This window comes from Tachyglossus aculeatus, chromosome 1, assembly GCF_015852505.1.
Source record: "Tachyglossus aculeatus isolate mTacAcu1 chromosome 1, mTacAcu1.pri, whole genome shotgun sequence".
NCBI classification, from domain to species: Eukaryota; Metazoa; Chordata; class Mammalia; order Monotremata; family Tachyglossidae; genus Tachyglossus; species Tachyglossus aculeatus.
The window spans coordinates 158,179,482-158,191,771 of record NC_052066.1 but is presented as its reverse complement, the minus strand read 5'-3'; the positions used below and the strand labels follow the sequence as shown (position 1 = coordinate 158,191,771).

Sequence of the window (12,290 nt, the reverse complement as noted above, 5' to 3'; positions counted from 1 at the left end):
GTGTGACTTTGGGCAAGTCACTTAACTTATCTGTGCCTCAGTTACCTCATCTGTAAAATGGGGATTAGGACCGTGAGCCCCCCGTTGGACAACCTGATCACCTTGTAACCTCCGCAGTGCTTAGAAAAGTGCTTTGCACATAGTAAGCACTTAATAAATGTCATTACTATTATTATTATTAAGTGGCAAAGCAGGGATTAGATCCAGGGCCTTCTGACTCCCAGGTCTGTGTTCTATCCACTGGACCACACTGCTTCTCTATACTTGCCCCCCGCTTCTTCCCTTTGCCATCTCTGCTGTTGGCTTTCACAGTGGTATCTGTTAAGCTTTTACTATGTGCCAAGCAATGTACTAAGTGCTGGGGGTAGATACAATATGAAGTGATAGGACACAGGCTCTATCCCTCATGGGGCCCACAGTCTAAAGGGGAAGGAGAACAGGTATTTTATCCCTGTTTTACAGATGAGGAAAATGAGGCATAGAAAAGTTAAATGACTTGCCCAAGGTCACACAAAAGTCAAGTGGCAGAGCCAGAACTAGAATCCAGATCTCCCAACTCCCAGGCCCATGCCTGAATACCCTTCATAATAAAGATAACTGAAGAAATTACAAGCTGAAAGGAAAAAAAAATTACCTTAATTTTTACAGTTGTCCTTTTGAAAATGTTGAATGGAGCCTATATAAATAATGAATGAAAGAGCTCTGAATCAGCTATTTTAAAGTTTGTTTTCGATCATGCTATCTTCACTGTGGACATGAGAAGCTATTCATGTTCCCGATTAAAAAGAATCCATTACAATTTGGATTTGAAATACAAAAGGTGTCTCAAGAAACACAAATTATAGATCATTAATGATTTGAAAATGTGTTAATTTTAATCAGTTTCAGAGGGAATTCAGGCATATTTCAATAACTCAAAAGGAAAACATCCAGACACTAGTCATGAATACTGCTCATGACTTCGCATCCCAGCTAATACACTTACTCACACAGGACGGGAAGGAAAATACTTCCCAAACAAGCTTCAGAAACATTCTCCACCTAGTTCGATGATGCCGAATAGAAAGTACAAAATGACAAAGCACCAGTTCCCTCTTGACTCACCCTTCTCCAGCCCAAGCTGCACTCTTAAAAAAAAAAGGTTCAGGCCACATCTTCCCACTCCTCAAAAACCTCTAAAGGTTGCCCAACTCCTCATCAACAAAAACATTGGCTTTAAGGCACCTCCTTAAAGTGCATGCCCTCCTCCCTTATCTCGCTGTTCTACTACAGTCCACACACTCTGCTCCTCTAACACCAACCTATTTAATGGACCCCAATCTTGCCTCCCTTGCTCCCATCCTACACCCAGCCTGGAACTACCTCCTCATTCTCAAAACCCAATTAAAATCTTATCTCTTCCAAGAGGCCTTCCCTGCTAACCTCTCATTTCCCCAACCTATTCACCTTCTCTGTGTGACATCTACGCACTTGGGCCTGTACCCCTTAAGCTCTATGACATTCATCCCACCTCCAGACTGACAGTACTGAAAAACAGCGTGGCCTAGTTTATAGAGTATAGGCCTGGGAGTAAGAAGAACCTGGGTTCCAATCCTGGCTCTGCCACCTGTCTCCTGGATGACTCTGGGCAAGTCGCTTACCCTCTCTGAGCTTCAGTTATCTCATCTGAAAAATGGGGATTGAGACTGTGAGATAGGGACTGTATCCAACCCTATTTGATTGTATCCACCCCAGTGTTTAGTATAGTGCCTGGCAAATAGCAAGCACTTATATATCACAATTATTATTAGTTGTGCATATATCCATCTGTAATCTATTTTAATGTTTGTCTCTCACTAGTCTGCAAGCTCTCCTACCTACTTTACTGTACTGAATTCTCCCAAGTTCTTAGTACAGTGGTCTACACACAGTAAGCACTGAATTAATACCACTGATTAATTGTTTGATAGATAATTAGTAAATGCCTTCCAGCAATGTTAAACAGATGGACGATTTGGGCAAAATGAGGAAAAAGAAAGTTTTATTATGCACCCACCAGCAATGCCTAACCCTTTGTACTACTCTACTTGATTGATGAGGTATTCTCACACACTGTAACCAGATTGTGCAACTTCAGTTCCGTGTTCAACTCCAGTCAACTCTTCCAAATTGAGTTTGGAAATGGGGAATAGTCCTTCATTTCTCCAGAACACTGTCTGCAAGAAAATGTGATCTGCTGTTCATTCACATATACAACTTGGAAGAGACTATCTCTAACTGTACTCACACCCACAAATGACACCTTACTATCAACAGCATTATCTTCAAATTCAAAAGACATGAATATACATAGTGTCTTTATTCCTTGAATTTTTCTTAATATTTCTGGGTCAGTACTTTAAAACTTTTAAAGAAATTAAAATGAAGTGAAAAATCCCTAAAACATTCTCCAATTTACCTTGTATTTTGGCATCTTTTCAAACTCAGCAATGTGCCATGACTGCACCTTTGGAGAGCTCAAAATAAAACACACTACTGAACTGCGCACTTCATCGTTTCTCTAGTTATTTACCAAAAATTCACAGAGACCTGAGAATTTCAATGCCATTTTTAATATCACTATGAATGAATGTTACCACTGATGCCCAATAGTAATATAATTTAAATGCAAAAGAAAAACAAAACATATAGCTGGGAAGAGAAAACAAAAGGTTGCAATAGGAAAACTAGTTAGAGAGATACCCTGAACACCAAAGGCCTCTCATTCTCTAGGCTTCATTGGCCCATAAAGAGTCCCAGCCTGCTACTGGCAGGGCTGACACCACTTACTTTCTCTCTTTATGTAGGTGTCTTCTCATATGCTCTACCAAATGGAACAAATAGGCATACCAAAGGGAAAGAGGACAAGGCTGAGAGTCAGAGGACCTGGGTTTTAATCCCAGCTCTGCCACTTGCCTGCTGTGTGATCTTGGGCAAGTCACTTAATTGCTCTGTGCCTCAGTTTCCTCCTCAGTAAAATGAGTAAGAAATATCTGTTCTCTGACTAGATTGTAAGCACTATGAGGAAAGGGACTGTCTCCAACCTGATTATCTTGTATCTATCCCAACACTATGCTTGGCACATACTAAATGCTTAATAAATACCACAAATATTATTCCAAAGGAGCTTCCATGTTTGTGTTGATCTCCATGATTTTTACTGTACCCTGAACCCCTTCTTTTTATGTCTTTCTCCAGTTAGCTTCCTTATTCTGTTATGATTTCTACTGTCTTTCTAGACTTTCTTGTGTTTAAATTCCCCCCCCCTTCAACATTCCTCACTATCATCTGTGCATAAGCTGCAGTGATGCTGGCAGAAATCTTGGTAACAGGCCAATGTCATCCACCTCAAGTTCATCCTTGCATGCCCATTACCCTTGCCAGCTGCTGCAGATGTTTAACTCAATTCTCAAACCCCCTGTCCCCTGGTCTCCCCAACCCTTGCCCCTTATTGAAAATACTGAAACTCACAGGTGCCATCTCCCTAAAATCTCCCCTGCTCCTTCTTCAACTCTCCCATCCTTCCCTGCAATGTCTCAAGAGGAGATCTCATTCTTCATTCATTCAATCATATTTATTGAGCACTTACTGTGTGCAGAGCACTGTACTAAGCACTTGGGAAATACAAGTCCTGCCTTCTAACCAGCTCCTTCACCTGTACATCCAACCCCACCCCTTCACACCTTATCAAAGCAATTGGCCCCTCTTCCTTTGACCCATCTTCGCTCTCTAACGGCTTCTTCCCCAGTGCTTTCAAACATACTCATGTCTCCCCATCCTAAAACACAACAACCTAAAAAACCCACACTTGACCCCACAGCATCCTCCAGTTATCACCCCTTCCCCCTCCTACCATTCCTCTCCAGACTTCTTGGGCAAGTTGTTTAAAGTTCCTCTCCTCCAATTCTTTCCTTGACCCCCTCCAATTTGGCTTTGGTCCCCTTCACACCACAGAAACTGCCCTCTTGAAAGTCACCAATGATCTCTTTCTTGCCAAATCCAATGGCCTCAACTCCATCCTAATCCTCATTGGCCTCACAGCTGCCTTCGACACTGTCAACCACCCCTTTCTCCTGGAAACATTACCCAACCTTGGCTTCATTGACACTGTCATCTCCTGGTTCTCCTCCTATCTCACTGGTCACTCATTCAGTCTTTGGCAGGTTCCTCCTCTGCCTCCCACCCACTAATTGGGTGTCCCTCAAGATTCAGATCTGGGTCCTCTTCTATTCTCCATCTATGCCTACTCCCTTGAAGAACTCATTAATTTCCACGGCTTCAACTACCGTCTCTGTGCAGATGATTCCCAAATTTACATGTTCAGACTTGATCTCACTCCCTCTTTGCAGTTTCACATTTCCTCCTGCCTTCAAGACATCTCTACTTGGATGCCCCTCATATAACTCAAACTTAATATGTCCCAAACAGAGCTCACGTTCCCACCTGAATCCTGTCCTCTTCCTGAATTTCCCATTACCATAGATGGCACCACCATTCTTCCTGTCTCATAACCCTGTAACCTTGTTGTTATACTTGACTCCCCTCGCTCATTCAACCCACATATTCGATCCATCACTAAATCCTGTTGGTTCAACCTTCCTAACATTGCTAAAATCCATCCTTTCCTCTTGATCCAACCTCTACCATGTTAATCCAAGCACTTATCCTATTCCACCTTGATTACCATATCAGCCTCCCTGTTGACCTCCCTGCCTTCAGTCTCTCCCCACTCCAATCCAAACTTCACCCTGCTGCCCAGATCATTTTTCTACAAAAACGTTCAGTCCATGTTTCCCCACTCCTCAAGAACCGCCAGTGGTTGCCCATCCACTTCTGCCTTAAACAGAAACAACCTACCATCAGCTTTAAAGCACTCAATCACCTGGACACCTCCAACCTCACCTCACTACTCTCCTACTACAACCCAGCCTGCACACTTCGCTCCCCTAATGCCAACTTACTTTCTATAGCTCAATCATATCTACCTTGCCCCCTACCTCTCTCCCACATCCTGTCTCTGCCCTGGAATGCCCTCCCTTTTCATATCCGACAAACGATTACTCTCCCCACCTCAAAACCTTATTGAAGAGGCCTTCCCTGACTAGGCCCTCATTTCCTCTTTTCCCACTCCCTTCTGCATTGCCCTGACTTGCTCCCTCTATTCATCACTGCTGCCACCACAGCCCCACAGCACTTATGTACATATTTGTAATTCATTTATTTATATGAATGTCTGTCTCCCCTTCAAGACTGTAAACTCATTCTGGGCAGGGAATGTGTCCATTATATTTTTGTTTGTACTCTCACAAGCACTTAATATAGTGCCCTGCACACAGAAATAGCTCAATGAATATGACTGAATGATTACCATCAGTACTATCATTTCATCTACAAAATCTTCAGAAATACCTCTCTTATTCCCAGTCCCAATTAATCTCCTTGTGCTTCCCAATCTCCCTTGAAGTCCCTAGTTACTTCATTTAATTCTATTCTTTCTCCTGCACTGGACACCTTTGCTCCTTCTTTTCACACACTGTCTATTCCATCAAGCCCTGCCTTATCCCAACCATCTGTTTCCCTTTTACTCCCATTTTCAATCTGTCAAGTGCTTTGGAGAAAGACTAAGCATCTCGCTGACCTCCACTAGGGTAAATTCACACATTCTTCCTGCAGTTCCTTCTTACTCACTAGTATTCTTCTCTCATCTGTTCCCATGCCTACAACTTCCTGGCTCTTCTCCACTTTCAACTTTCTCCGGAAAACGCCTGCTCTTTTTCTTCCTACAGATCCCACAATTTTCTTTAAAGATGGATTGAGGATAACAGCGCTAACAGATGTCTTTGTTTTGGCTGCCCTGACCACTTACTGGGTCACTGGAACTTTGATGGTTTGGGAAAGCAGGTCCAAGAAGCCACAACTTAACAGGACACAACTGGCCCTATTTCTTCAGGGACACAGAATAGTCAATCAATCAATTAATGGTATTTATTGAGCACTTACTGTATGCACAGCATTCATTCATTCATTCATTAAATTGTATTTATTGAGCACTTCGGAAATTGCAATACAACAGACCTTTACTACAGACTATTGCATTTGAATGTCCTTAGTGGCTGTACTAAGAGGATTCTTAAGTTGGAGTTGGAGTTTTTAAGGACAGTATCCAAATTTATGTTCCCAATTTTAAAAATTTATTCTAAATTACATGAAAATATGTGTCCCTAAATGTCCTAGAAATACTCTGATTGCCTTACATTGTAACACAAATTTCCCACTATCTTTTTCACTTTATTCTTTGCTTCTAAATGGTTCTTTCTGCCCTCTAAATCTAAGGTCTTGACTATAATTCCTTTTCCATCTACCAATCTCTCTTTCCTTTATCTTTTTTGCTTAATTGATTAGCAACTGCTGCAATTTTGTCTAATTCAAACACTCTTGGAAAAAAACAAGCTTTTCTTGGCTGGTCCAAGCCTGTCATATTCAGCTTCAACTACTGCAATGGCCTCCTCACTGACCTCCCTGCATTGAGTCTCTACCCCTTTCAGTCCACACTTCATTCTGATGACCAGATCATTTTTCTCAAAAAACATTCTGGCTTGTCTCTCTACTCCTCAAAAACCTACAGTGGTTGTTAATCCACTTCCACATCAAAAGAAAACTCCTTATAATTGACCTTAAGGCAATCAGCTGCCCACTGCCTACTAAATCTCACTTCTTTCCCTCTACAAGGCAGCCCGCACACTTCACTCCTCTAACACCAAACTATTCACTGTGCCCCAATCTCGCCTCTTATCCCTTGCTCATGTTCCCCCTCCAGTTTGGAACTCCCTCCCCCTTCATAAATGATAGACCACCACTCTCCCCATCTTGAAAGCCTTACTAAAATCATAAATCTTCCAAGAGGTCTTCTCTAACCCCTCATTTCCCCACTCTATTCACCTTCCTCTTTGCAAGACCCCTATGCACTTGGATTTGTACTCCTTAAATTAAGATCTTTGATACTCAGCCTACTCCTAGCTCCAAAGCACTTATGTATATATCCTTATACTCTTCTGCTTCTCCTAACTGTGATTTATTTTCATGGTTGTTTCTTTCAATAGATCATACACTCCTTGGGGGCAGGGACTGTGTCTACCAACAGTATTACACTGTACTCTTCCAAATGCTTAGTATAGTGCTCTGCACACAGTAAATGCTCAATAAATACCACTGTTTGAGTGACTCAAGCACTGACTGTGGCTATGATCTCCTTAACACTTTCCATCTTCTAACTCTCAACTGTCTGTAGTACAACGTCCAATCATTTTCCTCAGCTGGAACCCCCTTGCCCTAATCCAGGCATTTCTTTTCTAAAAACATCCTTCTCCACACCCCTGTCATTTTATAAGCTGACAATGCAGGAGATAAGTTTGAACTGGCTAGAATTAGGCTCCAGAAGAATAAAAAGTCTCAAAATGTCTGTTCCAGGGTAGCGAGGTGGGCGGAAGGGCGGCAGCTCTGAGATTTCCTCCCCACACTGTGCAAGCTTGCTCACTCAGTTCTCACCCTCCCCGCCCGACCACTGAAAACCCACTCACCACTGCAACCACTAACTCCTTTGCCAACCTGCTGCTCATCAGAGGGCCAGTCAGAATTTTGTTTTCACTTCAGCAATGCATATCCCTAGATCGACCTCTCTTCAACTTCTCCAATCTTGACTCTTATCCTCCCTCAGTTCTACTTCTCTTCTGCTTCTTGGGTTTTTTTTGGAAATTCTCTCTCATCTCTTCCATTCTTTGGGGCTGACCAACCCAACTAAAATGGAAAACTGAGCCAATCCCTGGTTGATCTGCTCCATGTAGACAGCCCAAATGACTACTTCTGCAACCCAAAATCCATTTTTATGGCATTTGTTATGCACTATGTTCCAAGCACTGAACTAAATGCTGAGATAGATACAACCTAATCAGATTGGACGACGTCCATGTTCCACTTGGGGCTCACAGTCTTAATCCCCATTTTATAGATGAGATAACTGAGGCACAGAGAAGTTAAGTGTCTTGCCCCAGATCACAAAGTAGACAAGTGGAGGACTGAATGACTGGGTTAACTATAGGGAGTAAATCCCCAAAATTATTTCTCAATCCTTTATTCCACTTCACTCAGGCTGTGCAGACTCAATCTTTTCAGCACCCTCTCAGAGCTCAGTTTTCAGTCCACTATCCTTTTCCCTCTTTGTACTTTTAATGGATACTAGCTGACTTGAATCTTCCCATTTTCCAAACCCTCTTTTTTCCACCTTGACCTGTTCTTTTCCTTGGACTCTAGCAAAATAACTGAATGCTTGATATTTCTTTAAATGTAATATGGCTACTTCTCCAATTACTAGTCACTTGATGGTAAAGTAAATTTTTTTCCTGTTTCATACATATATAGGATCATCTCCCCCTATTTTTCTCCCAACATTAAAGTGGTCAAACCCTGCTACTTCCACTCACATCTCACTCTCCATCTTTTCTTGCAAAAGCCCTTCTTTGTGAGGGCCCTTCCAACTCTTGTACATCTTTACTATTCTATTTATTTTATTTTGTTAATATGGTTTGTTTTATTGTCTATCTCCCTCTTCTAGACTGTGAGCCCGCTGTTGGGTAGGGACCGTCTCTATATGTTGCCAACTTGTACTTCCCAAGCACTTAGTACAGTGCTCTGCACACAGTAAGTGCTCAATAAATATGATTGAATGAATGAATGAACTCCCTAGCTGGTCTCCATTCCTGTGCTCTTACTGCTTTCCAATGCTCTTGAGGTTACAGCTGAAAAATTGTGTCTGCCGCTCTCTACAAACATGCCACTTCTCCTCCTCCATTAACAGCTAATCTCTTCCTGGCTCCCTATTGCCTACTGGTTCAAACTTAAGCTTTGACCCTTCATTTAAAGACCATCCACTATTACAGCTGAATTTCTTTCTTCCCAATTCTAGACTTTGTTCGCGTCAATAAAACTCGCTTTCTTTACATCATCTTCATTTCACTTCCTTCGGGTAAACCTTATAAGAAACCACATTGATTGCCCACATATAAAAACTTCTTCCCCATCTTCTTCAGGAACCAAAGACACTCCTTCAGTCGTAAGAAACAACTGGAATCAACCCACCTTCCCCCAAAACAGGTTTCCCAACTCTCTGTGTATTTCAGGCTTCTTGCCCATCTGTTGATTGTACAGGAATACTGTCTAAAATTATCTTCTGATGGCCTCTGGAATAGCACTAGTGTTCAGTAAGCTTCATTTTCCCATATTTCACAGTGCACATATTGTAAGTTAGCGAGCATTAATAGACAAGAAGGGAGATATGCTCTGAATTTCTTAGAAGAAAAATCACTACACTCATGTGAAGTAGCATTAGATATATGCGACCATGATTAATATGGTATTTAGGGATAACTACTGTTAATGCAAATCCACAAGTTTGCCTTTACACAAGAGGGAAGAAAAGTATAAAGAAAGAAAACAGACAGAAAGGTCTGAGAATTTCTACCATACTCATTTTTTAAAAAAATAAATTATTACTCTTATTCAAAATTAATTGAAGGTTGATAAGAAATCAAAAATAAGGGGTGAAAAATAGGAGCTGTGGAGAAAGGTAAAAGGGGTTAAAAATCATTATGGCATTTGTTAAGTGCTTCTTATGTGTCAAGCACCTCTAGGCTGCAAGCTCATTATGAGCAGGAAATGTGCCTGCTAATTAATTCTGTTGTACTGTACTCTCCCAAGCACATAGTACAGTGGTCTGCACATAGTAAGTGCTCAACAAATAGCATTGATAGATTGATTGATTCTAAGTAATGAGGTAGATACAAGGTATTCAGGTAGGACACATCCTTAGTCTCACATGAAGCTCATAGACTATGTTAAACTGTAAGTTTGTTGTGGGCAGGGAATGTGTCTATTTATTGTTGTATTGTACACTCCCAGGAGCTTAGTACAGTGCTCTGCACCCGGTAAGTGCTCAATAAATATGACAATGAATGAATGAGGGAGAAGAGGTATCGAATACCCATTTTACAATTGAGGAAACTGAGGTACAGAGAAGTTAAGTGACTTGCCCAAGGACACACAGAAGGCAAGTGGTGGAGCTACGATTAAAACCCAGGTCCTCTGACTCCCAGAGTCATATTCATTTCACTAAGCCATGGGGTTTCCTGTGGCCTAATGGCCATCCTTGTGCCGCCACTCTTTGTGTTCCTGCCAGAGAGCTCAATAACAGACATCTAAGTGAGCATACCTAGGACTTCTCTCCTGGCCATGAAGCCTCCTCCTCTCCAGCCATTTACACCTGGAGCTCTGGGATTAGGCAAGGAGGGAGCCCCTCAGGCCCGCCCAGCCTATAGTCCCATTTGCTCTCTGAAAACCCCATAATCAGAGAAACCAAGAAGCCTAGGAAAGAGAGCTTGCTGGGCAAAGGTTTGTGAGCAGTGTGATTTTTGTTTTCTGGTTTTACTTGACAAAATGTACAAAACATGCCAGAGACTGCAGAACATTTTGTAATTCAAACTATTTCAGATGGATTCAAAAAGAAGAGCCAAACTCCATAATATATGTTCTTTTTCACTTAGCACTCCTATTTTAGGTCCACTGCTTGCTTCCTTCAGAAAGTAAAGCTTTTGGCATTTGTCAGTGAGCTCAAATATCTGGAAAAGCTGTAAAGGTGAAACATAAAACTTCCCCTGTGCGATTTTCCTATTTGATCTTTTGTCTCATGTGTTCCCCTTAGGGATGTATGAGAAATGCTTCTCTGAATAATTCATAAGCACCTAGGCAGAAACTAGCTTATCCGTTTGAATAAAAAGGTTGGGTACAAGAAGCTGATTATAGCTGTTCCACAGAGAGATCTTAAAGGGCTTTAAAAATTCCCATTACAAGAGTGAGACCAAAATTAATAGTCATCTAATACTTCAAATCAAACATACCAGAGTTCAGAGTATTATGTGAAATAATTTAAGGCTGCAGTCACTTACAAAGTGTAGGTAAAGGAAAGTTTAAAGAGGTGACTCAGACAAATTTTTATTTTTAAAAGATTTTTTAAGGTCAGTCATATTAGGTTCAGTGTCTCTATAAGATGGGAAATAATATTCATGGCCTCTCTAAGAAGGGCAGTTGGAATTAACAAGAGTTTGAGCTCCTTTGGAGAAAGCCTTATATTATTTATTATTCCTCAACTTACCTAGTGAGTTGGTTTTTCTACTACAGTACCAAGATTACCCAAAAGTTATCAGAGTACCGTTTTTTTCTGAAGTTTTTAAGTGCAAGATGCCTACAGGTGGAGGAGAAATACACCTTCTGAACTTGAGATCTGGCCTGTATAGTAAATAAATGAGCAACAGATTTTCCCACAAGTATTTTGGTTTCAAACAGGTTAAAACTGCAGATGTTATTCAATTTAAAAACCTTCCAAATGGAGGCTGGGAGTGACCTTCTGAGATTAGGCAGGCCATTCCCCTGACACTGAGTGGCTTTCCCCTAAACATTTCAGGCAGACAGCAGCAGTCTAGTGGAACGAGTCCAACTCCCCAAGCTTGCAGTCACCCACGTGTGACTGCCAAGGCTTTCTGATTTTCCCTGAGCAGAGGTGGCAGGGGTGTGGAGGTGGGGAACATCTACCGATACTTCAGTTTCACTGTTTGCGTAACCAAGGCACCACTCTCCCCGCAATCCTCCTCCCAAAACCTTCCACTCTACCACTCTGACCAAATGTGAACTGACTTGTTCTGGGCCCATCATTCAAGCAGAGCTGATTTTGAAGTGCCAACGTTTCTGCTCGATTTCTTACTATTCAAGTGAAGTGCATGGCTTTACAGAAGCTCTGTCAAAACTTCAATTTTTCACCTGGTATTTGTTGGCCAGGGGCAGCTGTGATGTGGATATCATGTGGGGAAAAAAAGCGGGGGCTAATAGAGCACGGGCCTGGGAGTCATGAGACCTGAGTTCTAATCTCAGCTCTGTCCCTTGCATGCTGTGTGATCTTGGGAAAGTTTCTTAGCTTCTCTGTGTCTTAGTTTCCTCATCTTTAAATGAGGATTAAATACCTGTTCTCCCTCCTCCCTTGGACCCAATCCACATCCCACATGAGATTAACAGATAAAACTGTGAATCTGTTTGCAGTGTGTCCAATCATCTAGTATAGTGCTTGGCACATATAGGGCTTAATAAACACAATTATTTTTAATTAATTATTATGGTCAGGTGAAACTATATTTTTCTAACAACAACATTAGTGCTAAATGTAGGGTGGACCT

At 41.6% G+C, this 12,290-nt stretch overlaps 1 protein-coding gene across 5 annotated transcripts in view; it reads right to left on the bottom strand.

Annotated features, from left to right (window-relative positions):
- TTC7B (tetratricopeptide repeat domain 7B) overlaps positions 1 to 12,290 on the bottom strand; it is a 263,032-nt gene that overhangs the window by 43,635 nt on the left and 207,107 nt on the right. The window contains exon 20 of one of the 5 annotated variants that reach the window (XM_038769853.1): positions 1,986 to 2,195. The exons of the other annotated variants lie outside the window; for them this stretch is intronic. Within the exon in view, the coding sequence (XP_038625781.1) occupies positions 2,085 to 2,195 (111 nt within the window). The 3' untranslated portion in view covers positions 1,986 to 2,084. Of the gene's footprint in view, positions 1 to 1,985; positions 2,196 to 12,290 lie in introns of those variants that run through there. 5 annotated transcript variants of the gene reach the window in all.